General features: G+C 39.4%; 1 protein-coding gene across 2 annotated transcripts in view; it reads right to left on the reverse strand.

The window, feature by feature from the left end:
• Window positions 1-1,592: 1,592 nt before the first annotated feature.
• Window positions 1,593-27,347, reverse strand: part of MSANTD1 (Myb/SANT DNA binding domain containing 1) — a 44,189-nt gene continuing 18,434 nt past the window's right edge. The window contains exons 1-4 of one of the 2 annotated variants that reach the window (XM_075092470.1): window positions 22,240-22,278; window positions 21,857-22,121; window positions 12,021-12,305; window positions 1,593-2,502 (exon numbers count right to left, since the gene is read on the reverse strand). In XM_075092470.1, coding sequence (XP_074948571.1) covers window positions 2,262-2,502; window positions 12,021-12,305; window positions 21,857-22,110 — 780 coding nt within the window. In that variant the 5' untranslated portion in view covers window positions 22,111-22,121; window positions 22,240-22,278 and the 3' untranslated portion in view covers window positions 1,593-2,261. Of the gene's footprint in view, window positions 2,503-12,020; window positions 12,306-21,856; window positions 22,122-22,239; window positions 22,279-27,347 lie in introns of those variants that run through there. The other variant, XM_075092469.1, reaches the window with a different exon arrangement.

Genomic DNA, 27,347 nt, shown 5'->3' on the forward strand with positions numbered 1-27,347 from the left:
TCATAGCACGTAAGGAGGTGGGCTACCTACTCTACAATACAAGGTTCAGATATGCTGCCATTGTTATTGCTCATTAATTGGATTTAATTGCTATATATTTCAAGTATATAGTGTCAGTAAATATTATTAATTCCCATAGAGTCGGGGAGAGTTTCTTTATATCTTACTGTAAACAAGTTAGAATGTCAGGAAGCACTACAATGTAGATATACATCAGCCCACCTGAATCTGTGACAGATCTATATCTGGAATGTGCAAAACTATGACAAAGCACAGAACATACACTACCTCTCTCTCATATGCCTGTATGGCAACGCTCTTGCAAATATTCTGATGACCTACATGATGTTAGGAACGGTCCTGCTTTTACCAGTAGTCCTGCAGGCAGAGATGTAATAAGGTTTCACGGTTCTCTTTCTGATATGACTAATTCAATTTACATACACAAGAGTATTTGGAATTTCACTTTTGCTAAGTGTCAGCTATCACCCTGTCTTTGCAGAATCACACCAGACGCTCTCCCTTTCTCCAGTCACCCAAACACTGCAGTAAAGGTGGAGCAAAGGAAAGATTTCACTTCAGCTGCCACCATTTTCTGCAGGTTCAGTCTTCTACTACATTTGCATTATCCTGTTACCATGAATTAAACTCTGTAGGAATGGGTCACATTTACATACTTAATCACTCTTAATCTTCAAACCTGCAGAATCTTCTAAGAAGTATTTCCACATCTTATTAATTTGCTTGGTGAGTATAACCTTCATCCCATTCACCAAGCATAATTACAGATCAATTGGTTGGGTCTGGGTTTTAAAATAGTTTATCTAACATTAGCTTAGGCAACAATACGTTAAATTATATAGGAAAATGCAAGCAACTTCAAAAACAAAGTTTCAAGAGGGGACATTGTTTAATAGTGGGAATGGAAAGTGGCCTGAGTTCCTAGCACTAACGTTAATTCTTCACTTTCTATACTTCTATATCTGAATCTAACCTTCAGTCTTGCAAGTGCAGTGAAAGCAGCAGAAATATGTTTTTCCAAGGACAACGCAAAAAGAAGCGGTATATAGGAAATTCAGCTGACGAATTTTTGAATTTATGTTAAAGGTTATTTCAATGTCATATTTCATTAAAGAGCCAAACGCTGGTACTTCACCTTAACGACTTAAACACAGTCCTTTATGCCTCCGGCTCCCTCTTGTGGTGTATCAAGGCCGATGTGCCTCACAGTTTTAAGGTGTGGACCTTAAAACATTGCACACCGAAGCTGTGCCATGGGTGAATACTCCTGTAGAGGTGTTCAGTGTTCTTCATGACCTCCATCTCTGTATTTTGGGCATCAGTATAGGAGATCTTTACACTGCAATTAAGAATTAAAAAGCTTTGACCATTATTATCTCTCCCAGTATTTTTCACTGTCCCAAAGCATACTATCTGCCCAGCAATAATAAATAAGTTTCTTCCTTTTCTTTATTTCATTTGATAGATTATATATATATATGTATATACACACAGTACAATATTTTTCTTTTGTGATAGAGAATAAATGAGAGTTTTCATTGCTGGTTGTTCATTAAGTCAACAGATTCCCCTTAATGGAAAAAAATTAAACATTTAATATCAAAAGCAACTTCAAGTATCTTCTATACATTTTAGTATTCAGTATATAGTAAGGTGGGTTTCGGGTTTTCTTTGTATATCAAAAATGTATTTGAATAGAATATTTTTACCCTAATACTTTAGAGTACTATTCAGATCAGGCATGGAGTTTAAAATTATGTATCTCATGGTCCCAACTAGCTCTTCACGAGAACCATAGGTCACTTGTACAATCACGGCATATGTTTCAAAACAGGGTTTAATCATCAGCAAAGTCAAGATGCAATTACCATGTTTAGAAATGCACTATTTCGTTCTCCTACAACAGGTCAAGCTGCAGTCCTTGATGTGAAACAATATACAACACCACTGTTTGTAAAACAATACCTGACCTAGGCATAAATAGTACTGAAGTTCCCAGAGCTGTTCATCCCTTAACTTTTCGGTATAAAAATAATTCAACTTAGGCATATATTGCACTAATTTTATCATACTGGATAGCTCTCAACCTGCATTTTCTGTTCTCTTTGCTTAACTAAGATTACACTAGGGTTTTAATTTCCATGGAAAACCTGGGAATAGGGCGACAGACACACATAAGGTGTGCAATAAAGGGATGTCTATAATATCAATAGTGATCTCAGAGGCATTCACAAAGGAAACTACACATTAGATTTGGAGATCATTTTCTCCAGTAGATTCATCATCCGCTCCTGTAGCTGCAGGCTTTGAACTTGAATGATGTTCTGCTGGTCCAGAATCCTGCGCACTTCTCTACAGGTTTCTTCCATAGCTCTACTCAACTTCTTTTGTTCTTCCAACATGGCTTCCATTAATTTTAGCTTTTTCTTTTGGAAGCTGCAGCTTTGCATTTTTCTTTTCTTAACTGGTCTTTCTTCAGCTCTGAAATGTGAATATTTGTTAACAGTTAAACTCATATTTATAAAAAAAAAACATGCTAGAATCTAAAATTCTATACTACATTCTTGGCCAAGATACAACCTAGTCCTATTTTTAAATCCTGCTGTGTTCTCCAATAAATTCCCTCTCAAGTTCATGCCAAAACATAAGTATTTACTGTATTATGTCATGGTGTTACAGACTGTAAAAAAAGATTTTAAATCTCATTGTTTTTAATGAGAATTTTCTGTGCAGAATACAGGCTTGTTTTGGGGTTTTTTTTAATCATGACACTTCTTACACATTGAATTTATAAACTGTATTGGGAGAGACATTTTGCTCATCTGGCCTTTAAAACGCTAATTCTAAAGCTGCAACACTCATCCCAGCTGGAGAAAGTGCTGCACTGTTATGTGTGGTGGTAATTTACAGCTAATTTTTTAAAGCATCACATTAGTAAGGCTGATCCCACTACAGCATACTAGTCTCAGAACTTGCCCTTGCACTGAGACACAGCAGTTGCACTGACCACTTACTTATATATTCCACCACAAAAACATTATAAACAGTATTAAAATTAAGCAGGATACAGCTTACAAGATTCCCTCTTTTCTTACAGGGCACAGATTGATCACATTTCATGTTTGCTTTTAGAGGCATTTGCCAGCTGCACTTTAAGATTTTTTTTAATTAAATGTATTTGTCACAAACACAGGATACTATGCCTACCTTCTTCTCATCTTTAGGTTAATGACAAGTTTTATCGAGTAGGATAGCTAACAAAACAAACCATACTTCCCTTCAAACTCCTAATATTTTAACAAAAATTTCAAGCACGCTATAACCCTCTGCCTATAGTTTTGTTTTCATCATAATATAAAGGCAAGACTCTGTATTGGATATAGCAATTAACTGCTATTTGGATTTTTAAAAAATCTGCAATTCAAAGAGTATTTGTATCCCTTGGAGAACACCAGATAGCCAAATCCAAGGCTGTCTGTGTATCCAGTCATGTTCCTCTAGCAGAACATCTCTAAAATCTCACGGTATAAAATTTAGACAAGCATGTAGCAAATTGCACACCTTCAGCTGAAATCTGTGGAACTGCCACGTGCAGTTTGGGTAATATTAAGAATTTCCTCTACGCTGGATCATGCTGAGTTTCTGTTTTGGAAGAGACATAAACCTAGCAATAAAGATAGCAGTCTCAGGATGTGTAGTTCACATGGCCGTCCTAACTTGGGGTGACAGTGCAACACATGAATTCATAACCAGTCTACTCGACATACAAGTCGGAACAAACAGAGATCTGTTTCTCTTAACCTGTAATCTAAGGAAGAAGTGTGCTGGACTGTGAAGGAGGAAGAAAGGCAAGTAGAAGGCAAATATGCAAGTCAACTATATATCTTAAGAACCCAGTTACAGCTGGATAACTTCTTTTCTAACTTAATGTGATGGTCCATGTGGTCATTTACACTTTTTGTAACTCCGGACTGGAGTGCCCAACATCAAATTTATCTGATGATGGGTCTTGAAGTCCCTTCACACAAACAGCGATCTCCATCGTGTTCTGCCAAACGCAGTATGCTTTCTAGGTGAAATGCAGTAATGAGATAGCACAGTTGTGAGTAGTATGGTATGTCAACACCTTGCAGATCTCAAGATATCCTTGAATAAGGATAACTTGAAATCCTGAGGAATGTGGTTTTATTAATGTGGAGAAGAGGAGTTGGGGAGGAAGGTCACTCAGCTGTGGCAGATTTGTATAATTCCATTCACGTTCTTATCCTACTTGACAGGCTTTGTGCAACAGTGACTGTGACATTCAGATCTCTCAGCAAGAGAAATAAACAATCCTAAGCACCTGAAAGACTTAATGCAAATATAACAAAAAGACACAGTCCCCTTGACATTTAAGAGTGCAATCATCCAAAAAGGGTGAGGTCTATGAAAATAAACAAGTGGATTAAATTAAAAGCCATTAAAATTCTTAGACCAAAAAAAAATCAAATTGATCTTGAGGGAAACTGTTTGAGTACTGTCATTTACATGTGCTGTCCCCCCTGCACGGGTAAGAAAGAACAACAATCTTCCACTATAAATGTACACTAACATGGTGAACAAAGACCATCGGTTTTCAGATTGCCTAAGAATTTAAAGTTACCTGTACAATTCATAGGGCTTTATCACCATTACACTGCTGAGATGATGCTAAGTGGAAGGAGACATTATCATCTTTACGCTAAACAAAACTTCGGAAGGTATACAAAATAAACTCACCTTTGCAGATTCTATGTATCATATTAGATTCTGGGCATCAAATAAATGTTCATAAAATAAATACATGCTGCTCTGCTCAAACTGTGGGTCAAGCTTGCAGCTGATCACCATGACATTACCACAGCCAGACAATCCTGCAAGAATGGGTATTGGCTGACAGTAAATTCTGTTTGCCCCCATTAATTCTAAGGGCCAAAATGATTTGAAATGCTGTTCTCAAAGAGGCCAAGCAAGTGGAAAAGGTCTACAACAGTCTAAGGACAACACTTAAGCTGTTATTCCAAGGTTCCCATCACTGCACTCACATTCACAAAGAATGCATTCTTCCCCGTAGGCAGAGCAAGAAGCTTTCTGAAATGATGTTATTATCTAAGCCAAAGTCACCTTTTAAACTTAAACTTGTCTTCACAGAGGATTTAATTATTGAAAAAGCGATGGATCTCTACCCTCTTCCCTATGCAGTATCAGAAAGTACCTATGGTAAGGTCTCGTCTGAAACAAGTAAGAATTGGCTCCTAGAGCCACAAGAGGGCTTGAGTCTTGTCGAAGTAAGCACAGGTGAGAATGGTCCTTAATAAGGAATGAGAGAGAAAATCTGAAGCATGTCAACGGTACTGGGCTGCATCGAGTATTGCATGACTTGGCAGTTGTAGCTGCCATTTGGATTTTAATTTCAATCGGGACAGAAAAAAAAATGAAAAAAGGAGATGGTGTGATTTGGATTGAAAGATCTAAAATTAGCCTTATTTTTAAGAGAAAAAAAAAAAGTGTTTGAAGTGTTGTCCTAGAGCCTGTACAGGATTTTATTTATTTTTCAGTTAAACAAATGTGGTCCCATCAAAAACCTGTATGACATATGACCATACATCCAAGACAATAACTGTCTTGTGCAGCTCCAGAGAGGAAGAAAGGCAAAAGGTCTGTTGGGAGCTACCTGGGGAACTGTATCAGCAGTATCTGCAGTCTGCTAATAACTGTGAAGGTATCCACTGACAAGCGCTTGCTCAAAATCAGGCAGAGAAGTTCCCCCAAAAGCCAGGACACAAGGATTCTTCAAGGTCTGCTAAGTACTCTCTATGTTTGTTTACAATTAACAAACAAGACTTGGTAATTAGAAAGCCTTAACTGAAAAGAAATACTTATTTCGGACACCCCTAGCTTTGGTGGTGTTCTCAATCTCCTTTCCAGCCACAGGGACTATCAATGAGAGGGTTTTATGATCACTCACAAGTCCATAGTAAGGACTTGGAATTTACAAGTCTCTCTTCTTGCAGAATAGCCCCTGAAGGTGAGCTCTTGAGAAGGCATCTACAAAAGGAGGATCTAAAGAATCTAATTTACGAATAAAGAACCCTCAGCAGCATGAAACAATGTAAAATGTCCAGTGATGCCTGAAGGAGTTATTTGAATACTGAAGTGTTTCTTCAGATACTGAGGCATCTTTCTTGAGAAGTTCTAGGTCTTCTAGGTAGCATGCCAGGGACAATGTGTCAAAAACTTTTTTATAACAGAAAGTCAAGAGGGAAGCAGTGATAGGAGTATGGGCTGAGGATACTGTTGCTGGTGGGTCAGTTTCAGCTAGAAGTATGTCTAGTTTGGCAGTCTATAGGCATGAGCATAAGAAATAATTTGTGTTTCTGGTAGCAAACACCAATCGGTTCCTGCTGCTGATTCTCCACGTTGCACTCCTGTGCAGCCACCACCTCTGTAACAACAGGGGTGTAACAGATCCTGACAGCGTCCACAGCCTCTGCACCAAAGAAGCATCTCCACTCTTTGCCAAGACTAGTCTCTGAAGGTAAATTTTGAAATCTGAATGAAAGAGGGGTCTAGGAAATCTAGGACCTCAAATATAATCTGCTGATATTCTTGGGCCTCCAGCATCAACAGCAGGGATCCTCCAAGAGAATTGGCACTGGTTTTCCCCGGACAACACAATGGAAGAGTGGAAGATCTCTGGCACTGGCACCATGTTCCAAGCAGAATCTTGCAAAGCTTTTTCTACACTATGCTCCAAAACAGACAGGCAGGGTTCAAATGAAGCAAACCAAAAGAAAGAAAATATTCCCTGTCATCTAGGAGGCTGAGCAGAAATGACAGTATGCGTTGGGGACAGAGGGAACAAAGCAAAAGCTCCTGATATAATGAGGCAAGGTATTAGGCAAATCTCAAATGCATTTGCTGTCCACCTATCTGAGATCAATTTAATTCACTGTTCAATTAAAAGTTCCTTGATTGATTGCCTACACTCACCCAATAAGGCTCATTTCAGGGATGTGTGTGAATAATTAATGAAGCAGGGGTTAAGTACAAAGAGTAATCTGTCTACCAGAATGTGTTACCTCCACAAAATCATAAAAACTGTTCTTTCTTTCTGACTGCTTCATGGAAAATGGGTCTCCAGTACCATCAGTTTCTGGAATTTATGGCTGTCAACAACTAACAGCTGTTTCTGACTTGGTTGTGCTATTTTAGCAAAGTACAAATCTGAGTAGACCTCCATAACTCATATCGTTATGGAAAATAATCAACAATGATCTAGAAATAAGTAATAGTAATGTTAGAGATGGCACAAAGATCTTCAGAGTTTGAGGACTGAGGATCAGGCAACCTGAATCTTCTGGTAAACTAGGCTCATTCAAATACAGCCAAATGCATTCAGGAATTAATGAGGCTTATCCTTGAAGTGTAGAAAAAACCCACAGAAACGGCTTGGAGGCTGGGCAAAGCATCTTGCTATGATAACAAGTCTGCATAATGAGTTAAGATGCACTACATAATGCGCATAGCCTAAAGCTCAAACTTCTTTGTAGATGCTGCTGATTCAGATTTTAAACAGCCATGGCATAATTTTAGAAAGATTAAAGGCTTTGCCAAAACTGTTATTTCCTGAATTAGCATCCTCACCAGGTTTTAATGCACTTCTTTTAAAGAATTCATATCTTGGTTAATTCACGTTACCAATTCTTACTCTTACTCGGTGTGTAAACCTTCTGTACCAAATTATTTAATCTACATTTTAAAACCAAAGAATACCAAAGACAGTATGATCGAAGGTGGTATAGTTTGCCTCAACTGCCCTGAGGCAAAAAGTGAAAAATACTGGAAGAGTCTCCAGTATAGTGAAAAGAAAGATAAACAGAACTAACGTCTGGAAGTTTAGTTCACTATATTCACATCAGAAAAAAGACACAGGTTTAAGCAGGGGATTAATCACTGGAACAGATCCCTGTAGGGAAGACTGAATTCTCCGTCTTCTGAATGTATCAGATCTAGACTGGATATCTAGTAAAAAATTTCCAAGAGTCAAATGAATCATATGAACAAAGAAGTGGAGGACAACAGAGACATGGGGCTCCTGAGTGCAGTAGTCCTCTGTTGAGGGGAAGCATGTCACAGAACTCCCTCCGTAACATTTCTGGGCTCCACACCAGAATAACTGAATTTAAATACATGGATGGGATTTAACAGGAAGCCAGACTAGATAACGTGGTGGGGATTTTATGGTCTATTAAAGTACCTCTTTCATCCCCATTTTTACTACAATAGAAATGGCAGAACAGATGAAGTCTGAACCACATTCACAGTCTATTTTCATTGTTAAAGTAATGACAAAGACTATAAATTAATCCACAGGGTGAAAAAACCCACTGTTTTCAATTAGATAAAAAGTCATGTATAGGGGTGTTAGGAATTTTGATTTTAAAAGTTTAAGCTGCAGTACAAGACTCCACCACATTGCATTATATTATCTGACCATAGAATCATAAAGTCATTAAGGTTGGAAAAGACCTCTAAGATCATCAAGTCCAACCATAAACCCGACACCACCTTGCCTCCTAAACCATGTCCCGAAGAGCCACATCTACACGTTTTTTTAGAGGTGGATGGTGACTCCACCATACTAGAATAATTCTGTTATTATCAGATGTTTTATGGTCATTGCAGTATAATACAAGGTTTGTTGCAGCCCAAGAGCAGTGTTAGAACAATACTAAACAAATAGCAGGCATCCAATTAAAGGGAAATTGGGATGCCAACTGTTTTTCTCCTCTGCAAATTGCAACAAAAATAAAAATTCATTTCATTGCATGTTAATTGTATATCTCTAACTAGCAATATTTGTTTTTGTAAGAAGGTCCCAAACTCAAGGAATTTCAAATAAAATGAAAGAAAAACAAAAACAGTTTAAAGTATTTTTAGCCTGAGACTGTATATGTATTGACTGAAGCATAAATCTTGACATTTTTCTCTATCATGAAAGCTAAAATTAAGTTCTGTAATTTAAAGTTGTAGTTTATATAGCCGAGTAGCCTCCTGCTATGTTCAAGGATACTGTGGAAAATACAAAGCTGTCACTCAAAAGCTGATTGAGGATTTAAGGGAATAATAGTAAAGTTTTCAGAAGTTTAAAAGTGGTCTTAAAAGTTACTGTTTGAGGGGTTTTTGACTCTCTGTTGTTGCCATAACATCATGACTTTTATTACGGAAGACAAAAATCCAACAGCATAAGCTTACTTTGCATACTTGACTGCGTATAGCTTGCTTCACAGAAAAATAAAGAATATACAGTTGTAAAATATACAGCTCTAAAATGCATCTATATTTTACATATAGGTAGGTGTGTATATATCTTTCAAAACATGTTTCAAAGTAATTGTTTTGCATAGCTGTGAAGTACAAAAATTGAGAGGGAAATTGAGGACCTGAACTATTCTTTTAATTTCAAATCCCAGTGTTGTCTTTAGTTCCTTTATTTGAATTTGTTAGATCAACTGTGTACCATTTAGAGGCAAGGGCATTTACAAAAAAGCCAAGATGGACCCAGATTTTGTACGCTAATTCCTTTCTCTCTTGCTGGCTATTTTGAAGTGTTTTTCAAATATAAAATGACACACTAATTGCTTAAGCTGAAAATGGCTTCTCAGTTCATAATTTTCCATTAGTAACTCCAAAAGAATTATCTTCCTTGTCTTACCATGGCAGCTGTAAGGGATTTTAACCCATCTGATATCATTAGCAAGCACTGTATTTCCTTCTGGCTGAAAAAGGGTTTCCTACTCTTCTCTCATTCATCAGGCTAAACTAAAGAGGTCAAAGCTGTACGAACTTTTCAAATCCCCCTATGTCTATTGTAATACCACTTTTCCTCCTTCCCGATACATGCCTCATTAATATCACAAGTGCCTTCTAATTTTCAATCCACTCACAATGCTCACCTGAAACATTATACTAATCTCTTAGATGGTATCTACCGCTTAACTGTTTCTTTTTTTAAACATAGCAAATTTTAACTTGTGAAAATGTATGTATCTTGCTGTTAAATGATATGCACAATATTATATTGCACAATTTTTTTTTTTATGGTAGAGACTATGAGAATGTGGCTACATTCGTAAGTTTGGAAGTTGTGTATTATGGAGGTGCTACCACACTGACAGCTGACCTGCTGTCCCCTCCAGCTCCCAAACCCTGATGCACAGCCATGTTTAGCAGGCAACAGCAGCACTGCAACTTGAGCTACTGCAAGGACAAAGCATCCTTACCTGCCATACAGACTTGCAGCCAGTTGAAAGACAGCCTGTGCCATTGAAGGCTAGATTTAAATGATCTGCAGTTTCTAAATTGGCCAAGTAAAGTTAAAATATTTTTAACTAAAACTGGTTAGGTAATTACCTTGGATAAAGTTAAAAAAAACCACTGAACATGAAGCATTGTAGCCTAAATTTTCCAGAACATATCACTATGGAAATAATTCAGATAGAATAGAGTGGCTTAAGTCCACTTTAGCTGTGAATGAAACTGTCTACATGAGAGTGGGAGTCCACATGTGAACGGTGAGCACGACAGATGCACAGTTGTGGTTGATTAGCTTGACTTCTGTGACGACTTGTCTACACTCTGTAATGAAACCTGGTGTGAAGACCTCTGTCCTCCCCTACCAGTCACCCAGAGTACAAAATCTGTGCTGTCCTGGAGTTGCCCCTAAGCCGAAGAAACTTAACATCTGGCATTTTTACAAAGGCTGACTATCAAATAGTCTAGTGAATAAACCAGACTCATGTTTGTGGAAAAGTGACCTTCTAATTAGATACTAAATTATATTGTTGGAAATCAAATTATGAATTGGGAAAAAAGTTACTGCATCAGAAACATGACCTTGGAGTCTGCAGAGACTGTGTACCAGATTTGTCAACTACCTACAATGAACTATGATGAAAAAACTTGCTGCTTGTGAACAAAAATGTTGCTACGGTTCCAGAATTATACACCATAATCTATATTTAACTGCAAAAAATAAAGTTTTTTAAAAACAATCAGCTATTCAAGGGCTATTTTCTTGAATTATTGAGTGAATCTACCCTAGTTTTATCCATCCAAGAGCAGCCCAAGAAACAATAATCCAGACTTGTTAGCTTGGTTCCGCTTCCAGCTCAACACCTTCTCAGTTGCATGACTGACAGATAATTTTACTGTTATAGTTAAAGCCTCACAGACTCATGATAAGGATCTCTAGGATCAAATCTTTTTGCTGCCAGAAAACTGTAATCAACTGTTATTTCACACCACTCTGGATGAAAAATGAGGCCAGTAAAGCCTAAAATTCGTATCAAGTGTACAACCCTGCCTTTTGTTAAAATGCTGCTTTCCAGAGAACTCCAATCTTATCAAAAAAGGAAACACATGTTTGCATTCTCAAACTAGCATCTACTTTGAAAAAGTGACATTCTGAATTGTATTTAAAATGTTGCAATGTACTTTCAAACTGCATGGGTAGCATTTCAGTGTCCATAGAAATACTTAGTTTGCATCTTTTCATCATTTTAATAATAGATGAAGCCAGAGAAATTTAACACTCGTACCAAAAGCAAAACTAGAGCAAGCCAAGAATCATCTAAGCAGTATGTTATATCTGTGGTTGCACGGCAGGACTCTCTTGAACATGCCTATACTCCTATTACAAACACTCTACCTCATGTGAGCAGTGACATGCATGCTGAGTTTTGGCAACATCCTACTACTTTTTTCCCAGTCCTCTCACTCTCTTCCAGTCTCTCATAAAAGGAATAAAGAAAATGCCCTAATTCAGCAAAGTGGCTGAGGCTGGGGAACAGATCTCATTTGTGATTTACAGACAAGATGCAACAGCTGTTACAGAAAATTGTGCTAGGGTGTCCCCTTTACGTAGCAGAACTGGTTCATTCTGTGAAATACAAGAAAGGGGGAGAAACAGATGCTACCTCAGCTTGTAAGAAAGTAAGCTTGATGAGCTCTCTGAATGTTCATCTTCAAAGCACTCTTCCCTTCCTTCATATGTAAACTGGTTATATGGCAAATACAGAGGTGTAGACTTAGCTGATGGAGACTGCGAAGCCTCCGTCTGAGACGTAGAAGGACCTGGTTGCTGATTTTCATGCATTTTCACATCACTGTGGTCTGTCACTTTGGATAAGATCCTATCAATGGTTTTGTAGTAAGGCCAGTCAGGTGCAACAGTTTCACTGTCAGTCATGCATTTTAATTTCCTGTAAGAAAAGGCATACAACGTTAAAGCTTGTTTTCCTGTAAAAATACTTCTCATACAGATCTTCTATCTCAAAGCATTTCTTCTGGCCACATTTAGGAGTCGAACTGAATGCTTTTAATAAGAATAAAATTAGACACTTTTTTCTTTTAATCTCCAATGAAGCCATTCAGTTTCTTTTCCTAGTTTTGACTTGTGATTAAAAGTTGCATGTAAACCCCAAATGAAATTCAATACAAAAAAAAAACATTGCAACTTCTAATGGAAACAGTACTATGATGGTTGTAGAATAAATTTTCTTCCCATTACAGAGTGCCAGACTAGCCAATCTGACAACTAGAGTAGGCAACACACTGCAGCCTTTACCAAACTACAGCCAGCCCTGTCCTCCCATGCTTTGAAGGAAGAATATTTATTTTCCATGATGAATACAAGTGGCTATAGCTATCATTCATATCCTCTTCCTAATATTGCCTAAAACCTCTCAATTGCCCACATAAACATCCTAGTAACAACCATGAGATGTAGACATCTGTTCATTTGTTACAGAACAAAGATCAGTGTAGGAAGAAGTATAGAATGCCATTATTTAAAAAAAAAAAAGTTAATAATGCATTATAAACAGCATGCACAAAAGCATTACATTGTAAGGACTATCAACCATGACTTTGTCTTTCACATGCATCTTATCACAAGATTTATTATTCAGTCCTAACAAAAAGTTCACTGTTATCCCATTCAGCACCTACTGTCATTTTATTTGCTTTTACTGAAAAATATAAAACTGAGGTGTATAGATGAATTATACACCTCAGAAACTCCAGTGCCCAGCTAGGGTCCCAAACTTTTCCTTTCCATTTGCCTTTCCCAGTTGGGATCTTGTTACTCTAAACTCTAAATCAAAACGCAGCAAGGGAACACAACAGGAAAGGCAAGACCACTGACAAATGCTCCATTTTCATAAACCAGATTTCATTCAAATGAACAAATAGCGGAAACAAATCTGATTCTCTCAGCTAGCAAGAGGCTTCCATTTGCAGAAAAAAGGATAAAAACTATTCCTGGACACCTGGCCCATCCCCTTTTCTTGAAGCTTTTCAGGTTTTTCCTCCTCAAAATCCATCCTGCCCACACCGGTCCTGCGAAGGATAGAATTTAATAACATGTAAACATGATAAAAATGGTGCCAAACTTAAAAGTGGGAACTTGAAGTTCTTCCTTTTAAATAGCTCTCAGCCTAGGGTAAGGGGAAATCCACCAGTGAGGAAAGAAGGCAGAAAGATTTGCTTAGATTTTAAAGCCATTTAAGGATTCTACTTTTTTTTTCATCCTTGCAAGGTCTGATGAGCTTTTCCAGCTATTTAGAAATGCGTATCATAGTCCTGCACAGCAAAGCCTCCACAACCATCCATATTTTTATGCCCTCTATGCATTCAAAATTTTAATTTCATACATGTTTCACAACCTGCTGCTGCAATTTCATAGTCAGAATGTCTAGCACAACCTACAAATACATGCATATCCATCAAGCACAGATACAATATAGCTAAATACAGGGCTGACAACAACCATCACTTGATATTGATTATTTTTAGTTCAATTGTTTAGGCTATTTGCATGAAAAACATATCAATTAAACCAGTGTAAGCTACTAGCCAAGTCTACATTCCACATTTGTTTGCCCATGTTGAAACCCCCAATATATTCAAGCAATGGGGTTTAATATATTACCATCTGCTCATAGCAATGCATTCTCCACAGTTGGTCATCCCCTCGGGTGAGACAGCAAAAAGCCATGCGTGAGCACGTCCCAGCCATGCCACTGCAAAGTCCAGCAGCTGCATTAAGACTTCACCATACACAGTTTGAGCCTTGAGGGTTACAAAACATTGTGCCAAAAAGGACAGGAAAAGCTGAGAGCTGGTGTTCTGCTGACTCTGCTCTGGGGGCAGACCTGTGTTTAGCCTAGCATTAGCCAGGACCCCCAAGTCCTCACCAACAGAGCTAATGCCCAGCCAGTCCATCCCCAGTCTGTATGAGTGCAGGGGATTTGACCATCTGCAGGACTTTGCATTTGTCATAGAATCATAGAATGGTTTGGGTTGGAAGGGACCTTTAGAGGTCATCTACTCCAACCCCCCTGCAGTGAGCAGGGACATCTTCAACCTGATGAGGTTGCTCAGAGCCCTGTCCAACCTGACCTTGAATGTTTCCAGGGATGGAGCATCTACCACCTCTCTGGGCAGCCTGTGCCTGTGTTTCACAACCTTCATAGTAAAAAATTTTGTCCTTGTTGGATTTCATGGGGACCCTGTCAGCCCATTCCTCCAGCCTGTCTAGGTCACTCTGCGTGGCAGCCCTCGCACGTGCAGGCTGCAGCCCCCCAGTTTGGCATCATCTGCAAAATAGCAATCCTGCACTCCACCGTCTCCTCCTTTGGGTTGTTGATATTAAACAGGGCCTGTCCCAGTACAAAACCCTGCAATCCTCCACTTGTAATGAGCCTCTAGGTAGAGTACAAGCCATTAACCACTACTCTTTGAGCCCAGTGATCCAGCCAGTTTTTCACCCAGCTGGCAGTCCATCTATTTGGAATATAACATCCCAACTTGGATAAAAGGATGTTCTTAGAGACCATGTCAAACGACTTTCTACTGCCAAGCTAGAAAACATCCATTGCTTTTCACCCATCAGCAGATCTAGTCATCTAATCACAGAAAGCAAGCAGGTCAGTCTTAGTAAATCCATCCTAGCTATTTCCAGTCACTACCTTCTCCTTCATGTGACTGGAAGTTGCTTCCAAGATGGCTTGCTCTGTGATCTTCCTAGGGATTGAAGGGAAGCTTTTAATTCCTCTTCTTGCCCTTTCTGAAGATGGGTCCAAGAGCGGCCTTTCTTCAGTCAGCAGGGACCTCCCTCACTATTCAGACTTTCAGAGATGATCCTTGACTCAACCCTTTTCCACTACTGATGTTTCCTCTAAGCCTGCTCCAGGCACACCAGCCTGAGAGACCTGGGAAGTGAAGACTAAGGTAAAGAAGGCACCAAGTATCCTCAGACTTAATCCTTGCATCTGCTGTCACTAAATCACCCACCCCATTCACCAGCAGGCCCACGTCTTCCATGCTTAGTCTTTTACTCCTTAGCAAATTTTTCAGGAGTAGGTGTTTTGCCTGAGTAGGTCACTACCTTGTTTTTTACATTTGAGCTCAGCTCCGTATCCAGACCCCATTTTTGACAAAACTGTCATGATTTTGAAGGAAGACCTGTAGTTTACTATCTGCCTACACAGCTCTAGGGTTGCAGCTATATAAAACCAGGCATTTCTCTCTCTCTGAAGGCACTGAATGGATACTAAATCTTCCAATTCTGACTGCTTACCATAGCTCTTGGCTAAAAAAAGTGATCACTACCAGGAGGCAGGCAAGAGAAATTCGTTAGCTTAAAAGCAGCACCAGCAGCAATCATCTACCTGTATGGAGTCTGGCTCATACATAAAGAAAAAAAGATGAAATAGATGGAGAGATGAGAAGATAAGGGGGAAGGGAGTGTCAGTCGTTCGGAAAAGAAGTAGGAACGCTGCAGGTGGAGGCAAACAGGGAGAACAGTCACTGGAAGAGTGGTGATGGTTTAGCTTTCTGGTAAAAACAAGTAGCTAATTTGGTAATATTAACATCAAGTTTCAGGATTCACTAATTTTTAAATATTTGTTTTTCTCCAACTGCCAGAAGTCCAGAAAACCTAGTGAGACAGCCGAGAGTTTTTGCCTGCATCAAGGTAAGCACAACCCTGGCAGAACTGAAGTCTAAAGCAAAGATGAATTTACTGCTCTAAGTCAGTCATTGCTGTAACTCACCACAGCAGGTCTTAGTTGCATCCAAAATGTAAAGTTAGGGGGGTTGGTTTATTTTGTTTCTCTGCGCTTTTGGTTGGTTTGTTTGCTTGTTTTAATGAAAAATGAAAAGAAACAGGACAATAGCAAGGCTGGGATGCCATAGGCCAAGAATGAGGGAGGAAGATGAGCCAAACATTCAACACTTTGAACTTGGGCAAATCCCTGCCTGAGTGAGCAAGCCAGGAAGAAAAAATAGGTAAGAAACATGGGTAAATGAGAAAGTCAGCAGATCTTGCAAAATAAATTCGTGCTGAGTTTATCTAGACCTGTTGTTGTTTCATGAGGCTCTATTAAAATCCAGCTGAGAGCAGAGGCAACTGAGAACTCTTTCCAAAAACTCGGGATCAAATTCGAAGTTCCAGTGGACAAATATCTGAAGTATGAAAAACACTGTCAAGTCAGTTAATCTGAAAGGTGGTTTCTTGTCTTATTGCAGAGAAGTGAATAAATTAATGGGCTTTGAGATCCTACTGCCAAAACGCTCCACTGAATGGACTGAGACACCAGTTGAGTAATTTGTGCTGCCATTGACCTTTCTTCAGACATCATTCTGTGTGCCTATTAATCCACCTTCTAAAATAAAATTATTACAGTATTATGTTCTAGAGAATTTTTTTAATCATTATTTAGTCAGTAAAAAGCAAGCAATATATAACTTGCTTTTTTTTACTTTTTGTTCAAAACACTATTGCTTTTTTATTATTATTACAGTATTTTATATTACTACTTGCCTTAAGGAATGGATAAAAGATCCGTCTCCTGGGGTTTCTGAGAAAAGCTTTCAAAATAAATAATAAATAGCAACTGTTCATGAACCAATGAATGGTGAGGAAAAGAAAGGTGTATGAAAGTCCAGTACTAAGTTGTGCATCTGCTATAAATTATTGAAATTAAAGAGAAAGCTGGTAAAATATTCAAACTTAACTTTCTGCAGTAATTTGGCTACACTTACATTTTATCATTTGCTGTAGCAGAGGTCAAATATTCCAGTTGCTTAATGTCATGGAGTATAGCAACGGATTACATAAGCAACAATGTTTAATTGCTATCATATACACACGAAAATAAAAAATTAGACTAATATTTTATTCAAATCATGAGACAAATTCAAATTTACCAATCATTAACATTAATTGACTGCAATTCAAATCAAAAAGCAACAGCTGCATCCTGTTTCCTAGGCTTTGGGGAAGGTGGTGTTTTTGAAAATAATAAATTTGCTTTCACAGAGTTCTTATTTTTAAACATCAGAAGGAATCAGTCAAAATTGTGGACCACTGTGCAAGCTTTACAAACCCCGCTTCCTTTTTATAAGCCCATGCATATTATGTCAGTGGAAATATAGCAACAGGTACTGTGCACTGTTACACATCAAGATCAGCATATTAGCGTTGGCAGGACAGTGCTTTCTTTTAGAAGGACTGGTTATAGGTTTATATGTGCTGAATGCCCCAAGTAGCCTACATAGTAGAAAGAATTCAGCACATAGTCCAAGTGATGCTAAACTGCAAGAGCCGGCATGCTAATCTCAGCAAAACTTCTGATGATCAACACATCAGAAAGCTTAACTTTAATTCCAGCAGGTTTGACTCAGCCCTTCCTCCTTCCAAGACAGATAAATAAGGAGGTTCAAGGAGCTCACCGCACAGTTGTCTCTAAAACTGCATATTAAAAGCCTGCTGGCTGATCTATACACAGCAGACATTTCAGGTTCTACTGCAATTCTTAAAAGCAGAATTTTACTCAAATGCACCTGCAAAAAATTTTCCTTCCACCTATGGTGCCATGCAGAACTTCCCAGGCAATTTCCACAGTGGATTAAATGGTCCTTTAACATAGTGAGACTCCAGTAAGAATTACCTAAGGTCATGGTATATTTTTCCCTGAATAGTTTCCTCCAAATGTACTTGGACTATGGTAATGCAGAGGAATACAGGAATGGCTCCCAGATCAGCCCATGGTCCCGCTGCCTCACTTCTGACAAAGGTCAGTGCTAAATACTTCCAGAATTATTGTCGGGGGGGGCCATTCACCCATAAAGACACTTGTTTGCTTTTCTATCAACAGCTAGTAATATCCTGAAACCTGTTGTCTTTTGTAACTCTATCTAATTTGAAGACAAACAATGTCTGGATTTTTATTTAATAAATCTAATCTTTAGTAAAAATAATAATAATAAAACAACCTACCGGTCTCTTGGTGTCAATGATTTTCAGTGGTAATGAGTTCCACATGCTTATTATGCAGTGTAATACAAATTTATATGACTTTAACCAGTCTTACGTTTCTTGCCTTGCAATTCCAATAAATAACTTCTTGTATTACAGCAAAAGAAATATCTGCTTTATATTCTGAAAAACAGTACTGTATATTTTATGCACCTTTATAAGTCCTTTATATTTCTTTGCCTTCGTTCCAAGCGAGTCACAAACTTTTCCATTTCTCTTAATAAAGGAAGCTTTCCACATCTCACCCTAATTGTGTTTTCTAAACATCTTCTAATTCTCTTGTCACCTCCTTGAAATACAGGGCAGACAGAAATAAACAGAAGAATTCAAGGAGGAAATAATGACATAAAATAGATTTATATAATGGCACTTTAACATTTCAATAACGTTTTTACCTCAGATGTGAAGGAATGGGATACAATCACCCTAAAATTGCTTTTGTGACAGATGCTCATGTGCACTGAATTACACCTGAACTAACTTTATCTGGCAGCAAAAAATTCCACATAGGCTCCAAACGTACCCATAAGCAGGGTGAATACTTGGGCTGTTAGCCTGTACTGAGCTCCGTGCCACCCTAAGCACGCACGCAGTTGTATTCGCTGCAGCAACTGCAATAATTACTGGCTAAGAAATAGCCCTCCCCTACCTATGTATACGTTTGGCTGACTTTGACTCCTTCTGCACAACAAATAATGGCTTTCACTGAGCAAAATAAGCAAAACAGTATTTACAGAACTATGTCTTAAAATGCTATGGAATCCTCAGACTGGAAAGCACCATTATAAATGTGTTCACCGTTTTCTGTTTTAGATCCTTTAATGCATCAGATCTTTAATAGCTCTTTCAAGAGTTGTCCCAAGATAAGACATGCCACTTTTAACACTGAACTTGGTTAAAAGGACTAGTAGAAATATTCAAGTACTGCTTTTTCTTTTATAGAAAAAATATATGTATATATGCATATACGTATGTATAGCAATTTGTGGGACAGAAATTTTATTTTCCTTTATGAAATTGTGGCGCATCGCTAAATAATACAATTATCTGATTAAATCTTCCAATCCAGTTAATTTCTGACTATCAAAGTAAGGCTACAGACCATAGCATCTTTGCAACACTAGAAACAGTTGCATAAAAAAGTAAAGGGTCCTGAAGTAGTGTGAAGAAACAACCACTTGGGTGCTCAGAACAGCCCCCTCATTCCTGCTGCTGGTGCTACGTTCTCCCATGTCATGCTTAATACCCCTACGTAATCATTGCAAAATATTATCTCAGAGAGAGCATTTTCCCACTCTCAGGATCTTCTTTTTCAGTTTATGCCACAGTGCAGCAATGATGTGCAGAAATACACCGAGGGAAAGCATCTTCCTAAAGTGTCCTCCAGGCACCAAAATGTGGATGAAAACTCAGCTGCCTCACAGCAAAGCCAGCAGTCGGTGGCAACTCACATCATTTGGAGTTTCATCACAGCATTTCCCATCCTCACACACCAACAAAAAGTACCCAGAAAACTAGAAATTGTAAGTCGTGGCTTTTGTTTACCCTGTTCTCTCTATCACCTCGCCTTGAAAGCAAAAGCACACGGGCATGCTTTGGAAAAGAACAAACAATAAGAAAGATGCATTTCATATTCAAGAGTACAAAATGAAGCAGCACTGTGACAGTGCAAGGCAGCTTTCTAACTCTCCTAAATTAGCATCTTAATCAATAAGCAGGGAGCTGCAATGCACTGCAAATTAGAAAAGCAGCATGACAGTGTGCATCAGAAGCAATCTTAGAAGTTCACGGGAAAATAAGGAAGAAATTTTTTTAGAAAAAAAGGTGCTGCATTTCCCACCCACCCCTCACCCCAGTGCATATACACGAGTTATTTTATTTCTTCCCTTCCCCCAATGCAACTTTAAAGTAAAAACATTAATCAGAAAAACTGAGACAGTCTGATTGATGAGAACACTGAAAATTTAGAACAAAGGCTGACAGAAACAACCTATTCCACTTGGCAATTACGGCACTTAAATATCATGCAGTGTTGCTAGACACCTGTAAAATCTCGGTGCCACGAGATGTATTTCTCAGCAGGGAGGGCTGCAGATTTAGCAGACTAAGCAAAGGCCTGGTAGCCAACAACTCCCGACTTCTAAATCTGCATCCGAGTGTGAATTGCTGGGTGATGCTAGGCAAAAATTTATCTTACTTCCAGCTCTATCATTTACAGTCTGGATGAAGAAAATTGTAAGGATTACAGCAGGGTTAGTACAATGTTTTGGAGACATTATCATTTGCTACAAAACATCAAGTTTAATATTATGGGATATGATGTTAAAGATTATGCTTGTGGATCATACAAAGGTAGAAGGACATTCAAAGTTAAGGGGTTTACAGGATTTTGCCTAGTTTTCTGTTTGATGAGTAGTACCTGCATTAAATACAGTAAAGGCGCCTTACAGAAAACCGAGCAGTTTTAACATGGTTGCCTGCTGTAATAACCTTTTTTATTATTAATATGAGCTTTGAGGAGAGATTAAATAAGAGAGTCACATATTTGATTTTCTTGCATTACAAGCACATAGCTAAAATCACCACTCAGGATTTCCAGTATGAGGCAGTTTGTGCCTCACAGAGATAAGAATTTTAAAAAAAGAGGGGGGGGGGGGGAAATTATGCAAATATTTCTGTTAAGTTCTAATTATTTTTCCCCCTGCAAACAACAAATACACAAATGCCTCACATTTTCTAAAGCCAACTTCCCCTCCTGACTGACGCTGCCTGTTCTTTATCATCCCCTTGTAGACACCTCCGCCCTCCCCCCGACTCCTTTGGAGCAGTATTGACGGTGCACATTGATTCTCTCTCTGCAGATACAATAGTTCTTTCGCTGCTGCTGCTGCTTATAATTATAGCAATGTGTGACACTCAGTAATAAGACGTTCAATTATTTTTGGCCCCGTGAAGTGTAACCCTTCAACTCACAAGAACAGAATCTAGGAGCTTCAGCCCCCCCAAACATTATTCTGTATTTTTTTTTAAAAACTTTGCCTTGCAATACCGATTCTCACTGGCCACTTCAAACTGCAGGAGTTTCACTGCAAGGAACTGCTGCCAAGCTAACACAATCAGTCCCCTCAGCAAAGAGAGAAAAAAAAAAATAAATCTCTTTTCCCACTAAATACGTTTCCATCCCTCTGCATCATAACAATGCTAGCTAATTATAAAGAAACAAAGTTGTCCCAGAGTTTGACATGAAATGGGGGAAAAAATTAACAATGACGTAACAGCACTGGCAAGAGAGAATTTTAAAAGCGATATGAACAATCTTTAATCTTTTATCGACAGATTTCCTCTAGGAGACTTCTTTCTGAAAGGCAAAAATCACTGCGTTGTCTCTGCTAAAATCTCTTAAAATAAAAAGAATTAACTGAAGCTTACCTGTACTGGAATGTCATATTTGTAATTTTTATCTTTATTTCCTCTCCGTGGCGAATTTCTCCAGTCATTTCAAAGAGTTTGTTAGCCATTTTCTCATAAACTTTGGCATTCCTTTTAGTTTGTTTCAGCTCATCAAAAAATTCTTCCCAAACCAGCATTAAACCTCTCATTTCTGCATCAGTCCAGTTTCTGGCCCTTCTGTGTTTCTCAGTCTGAGAAGAGACAATGTAACTGGGAATTTCTGCTGCAGCCATTGCTGACTGACCTAAAAGGGTTTTAAAAGAGGACACTTAATATAGATTGAGTTTTTAGTTTAGGTTTTTTGTAGTGCAAGACATGCATATGTGGATAAAGAATTTGAATGACAACAGAACATATGAAACCTTTTTGCAACAGCTTGAAGCTTGAGTGCACAAAATGGGGCCTACATCTGACAGGCAGGAATTTAGTTAAAAGCTTTTAAACAGAGAAACGTCATTTTGATGTCACGTTTCCATAGCAACAGAGCAACTGCATAAGCTACAACAACAAAAACCTTTTAACTGAAAGCCAAAGAATCAGGACAAAGTTGACAGGCCATCAATATTAAAGCTTTTAAACACTTTAGGTTTAACAAAAAAAAGATCTATGCAGCCTTTGAGAAGCTACTTTTAAGTTTCTACTTCTTTTTTAGCTTTCCCTTACCTTCTAGGCAGACAATCTGCTAGCAGGGGGTCATGGTCGCCTGAACGAGCTTTTAAGTTGCGCCTTGACAGACTCTCTAGGAGGTTGCAAGGACTGAGGCCATGTACACAAAAAAAAAAAAAGCCTTTTTTTGCAAAGATATTCTGCAAAAAGCTTCAGCCAGCTTTAGGAAAACTATACATCTCTAACCTAATAAATGTTTAAGCAGGCAGGCTCATTAAAAAGGAGCCCGCATCTGGGTTTAAGAACATGCACAAAATAGTATTTAAGTGTTTAAATATAGAGATGCATATACAATTTCAATATAAAGCCACTTTTTTTTCCCCGAGATGTTTTGCTGCTGATAAGCACACACTGCAGTCCTGCCAGTATGAATTTGCCTTTGTAGGTATGTATTACTGTATGTGTATTTTGTATTCCTTGTAATTTAGATGCTATTTATGCAGCCTGTGTTCTGCCTTAGGACTGCAGCAGAAGCATTTCACCTGCTTTATGGGGAACCTAAAAGGATTATTCAATGAGTTAAAAAAAGGCTGCGAGATGCTTAGAACTGTGAATAAATTGCTTTGCTGTAAAACAAGCATTTTGAGCTGGCTTCTATATAGGGCTAAATTCTGCCAGCAGTTATACCAGAGGAGCACTGCTTATTAATTGTATTACGTACTGTGCATCACAAGCAGTGGGCCAAATTCTGCCCCCACTTACACTCGTGCAATCTGACAATAATCTTTCACAAAACAGCAAGATGCAGGAACTGCATTAATTCAAGCAGTATGAGCAGCTAAAGAGAAAGATGTTAATTTCCTACAGTCCCAATACAACCGTGTTATGTAAAATATAAATAAACAAACCACGGACCTTTATTATTATTATTTTCTGTTTCAGCATATAACAGCAATAACGACCTCACTGCAGGGCATTTCCTGAAGATTAATGGCAGGCAGGGGTTAACGGCCTGAGGCTCACCCAGTCAGTCGTTAATCCCCAGGAAATGTTCTGTGCCTCAATCCTTAATGCTTAAGTATCCTATAAATTGTAAGTCTTCTCATAACCACATCCTTGATCTTAACAATAGTTTAAAAATGCACAGCTTGATTTGCATCCTGGGGATGGCAAAGAGAGCACATAATGTTCCTAAAAGGTGCACTAGTAAAATTTGTAGTATCGTTGCCTTTTTTCTGTTTTATTTATTCTATTGTTTATTACAAAAGGCACAACGGCATACCATAGAAGAAGGGGGGTGGGGGGGGATCACGCAAACTGTACATAGGAACTTCCATGGCTCCAACCTGAGCGTGTCTCTGTCACCAACATACCTGCTGAGTCACTGGCTTCCTCAAAAAAAAAAAAAAAGAAAGAAAGAAAGAAGCCCTTAGCTTCCAAATAACTACTTTTAACTACTAATATGACAGCCTAGCAACTATTACCTTTAAAAATGTGTAAATAGCAGCATATGTTGTGATGATGATCTTGCATGGTTTGTCTCTTGGGTGGCCAGCTGGGAGACATCACATGATCCGGGGACAGATGGTGGTCAGAAGAGGATCAGCTGGTGACATGTTCATTTTATTAATTTATTGTTTTGTTTTGTTTTGAAATTCCCATCACTTAACCTTGGGCTCCATGCAGCTATGTTAATAAAGCCGTACCAAACTTGGCTGGCTGCAGGGGCTGGGGATCACCAGGACAATTTTAAGGAAGCAACACTGTGCCCAAGAGGAAAACACCACCGGTGTCTCTTTTTACAGCACTGGGTCTGACTTGGGACCAATGCACACTACTGCAAAGCCAAACTTGCTTTTCATTCTTTCGTCATCTATTAGAGGTTTCTTTCTCCCCTCCAAGACTTTAGTCCACCTAGGTTCTGAAAATGCTGATTAACACCACTGAAAGCTATAGCATGATATATATACATAGTGTAAAAAAACACCAAAGATGGTCTCTGCTTTAAAGGGTTTTTTTAGTCCTCTTGAGCACAACAACCAGGACAGGGTGGGAGAGAACCTGTCCAGCTGCAACAAGTTCTTTCTCTGACGGTCCACAGCTATTCCTTCCCCTTTTCATCCACATGTGCCCAGCATATGTGTGGCTGCTCCTTGCGCTCCGCGCCGTTGGCTGGGGCCGTGCCCAGCCCCAAACCAGGGATCCTACAGAAGGGGAGCGATTATTTCCCTGTACGATTCGCATCGCTCAACTTTTCTATACACTGTTTCCTATTAGTGTAATTGACAGATTGATATAGTGGTATAGTGCTATTTAACATCTGTTAAATAAAAGAAATGCTTTCTAATAATACCTCCCTTATTTCCCTCCCCTCCGCACCAGAAGGGAATCTAAGTTTCCAGGGCTCAGGTTTTATCCCCTCCTCTGAGAAAGTCGTTGGTGTTAATTACAGAGGCTCCGCATGCCTCCTCTGCCTCGCTGAAGCACATGTGCCAAATGGTTGATAAAGTGACTGTTTTCCTACATGGAGCTGAAAGCAAGGAAAACTTTTTTACCCCCAAACAATCCCTACAGTCCTCACCAGAGCTAGGGGAGGAAAAAATCACCTCTCTGTGCTGTGCCTCTCTCTGCTGATGTTCTGCAGAGCTGCGCAGTCCCTGGGAGTCACCAACCCCTTGTCCTGGCCCCTGAGTCAGGAGGAACAGCTCAGCTAAGACAGGACCAGCAAACCTTTGGGTGAAGAGCAGCCCTGTGATGGCAGGACAGCTGTCCCTCCCCAGGACTGGGGCTTTCAGAAGAGATGCTCCATTAGCACTCGGCTGCTTCTTGCCCCTCTCAAGCTAGAGGCCAGGCAAAAATTGTCATTTATCTCAAGACTGGCTGGTCACCAAACCCAGAATAACTGCTGGCATGATGAGCTGCGCCTCTGCCAGACCCAAGGCACTGATGCACCTGGCACTGACATCCCTCACGCTGTGCTCTGACGTCTCTGCTGACAGCAGAGTCCCCCAGCATCAGCCTCCTCCAGACTGAGGACCAACCTGGCACCAAGTGCCTCCCAAACAACTGAAGCCGTTACTGTTCTCCTCAGTAAGGATGTTACTTCTCTTGGAAACCACTGAAATACATAATGGCGCTTCTGAGGACACCTTTGTAGATTACTTCCCTTTGTAGGGGAAAGCTGTTCTCCACTCTCCTGCTCACCCCAGTCCCTCCTCTGACGGGCACTGCAATGACAACCTACAAGATATTCCTATGAACATCAACATCAGTGGGCTTGAGGATCTCACTCACACCCTTCCTTTCAATGCATGCCTGCTCCTAGAGCTCAGAGGAACATGAATTTAATGATCCTCTCACAAATCTGTTCTTTATATCATCTAAGTACCCTACCTGGTTTTTTTGCAATGATTATACATCAGCTTGAATAATAGCTCTTACAGCTGTTCCACCTTTCATGGTGAGCACTAAAGATAACAAACCCCAACCGGGGTAGAAGGGTTTCTAATTTGCAGGTGTGGATCTAATGAAGTTCACCTATAGGTGTTTCTATCACTGAATTCAGTCAATTCCATTAATCCTAACATAGTTGTTGACTATACTTCAAATGACCTGTGCTAACTGACTGCGTATACAGCCTTCAGCTTTGCAAGTGTGGGCTAACACATGCCAAATAAAACTTCCTTTAACCAAGTTTTAGGGAAAGGGGTTTTCCCTTGCATTTGCAAGGAGATAACGGCTCTAGTCAGTCAATCACCAGAGCTCAACTCACAAACTGTAAGCCATTAAACTCTGATTACAGAAGGGCATGCCTGATCCTGCTGATGGGGATTGTGGTAGAAGTCAGGCAGCACCTCCTTAGCAAATCAGAATTTATTCCACCAGGACACAAGAAATTTCTGCAACTTCTCCTGAATGTATATCTGTTTCAGAAAACCCAAATGAGCAGCTGCCTATAGAGAGGTGCTGACACACAGGTTGCTGCCCATTTGGATTTCAGAAATGGAAGTACATTAGTTTTGGTTCGTAAGTCTTCAGACCAATTGGTCTGGTCCCAGTTTTAGCACCACTGCCAACAAACACCACTTCAGGCAGCGACTCTGAGCAGTGACACTAGGAGGAGGAGGTCCCCATTGGAGGGCCATCAGAAGCATGCATCACCCCTCAAAGAAACAGGTCCAATGCTCTAAAACACAGGGATATTTCAGTAGAGCATCCTGTAATGTCTTGATTACATAGAGCTCAAAAAACAAAGCTGCTTGCACCCTTTTGTGTTTAGGGCAAGCTGTTGAAAGCAAGGTTGTCCAAAGCACAGGCTTGTCACTGCTCCTTGCAGCCCTCCACTCTGGCCCATCAGGGGCGTGACATATGTGGGCAATAACAAATCTTGAAATTGGATAGTGGCTGCAGAGCATGTGTTCATCCTCTGGTTATTTCAGTGCAGGCACACCTTGATAACTCTGTTTAGAAGGATGCAAAAGTACGTACGTGTGTGTTTAATGACAAAGCGTTTGGGCTTTGCATTGCAGTGGGATACTATATCTGAAGTTCAAAAAAAGCTGTCTGCACATATTGGGAGGCTGTTTCCTGCCCCACATCTTGCCATCCACTGGGCTAAAATGCCCACTTTCTAAAGTCTTATTAAAAATAATGTTTTAATGTCTCTGATTGCTGCACACTGCAATTTACAAAGACGGATAAATATAATGAGAGAAGAAATGCTCTTCCACTGCTTCTGAAAAGCTTGGTCAGAGGACACAGGCAGGGACGGGTGATCACGGAGGAGAAGCTGCCTTCTTTTCACCTCCGTTGATCCAACAGGTCCATGAGCAGCTTGTGCTCAGGAGAGTGCTGGAAACCAGGA

The sequence above is a fragment of the Phalacrocorax aristotelis genome, chromosome 4 (genome assembly GCF_949628215.1).
Source record: "Phalacrocorax aristotelis chromosome 4, bGulAri2.1, whole genome shotgun sequence".
NCBI lineage: Eukaryota > Metazoa > Chordata > Aves > Suliformes > Phalacrocoracidae > Phalacrocorax > Phalacrocorax aristotelis.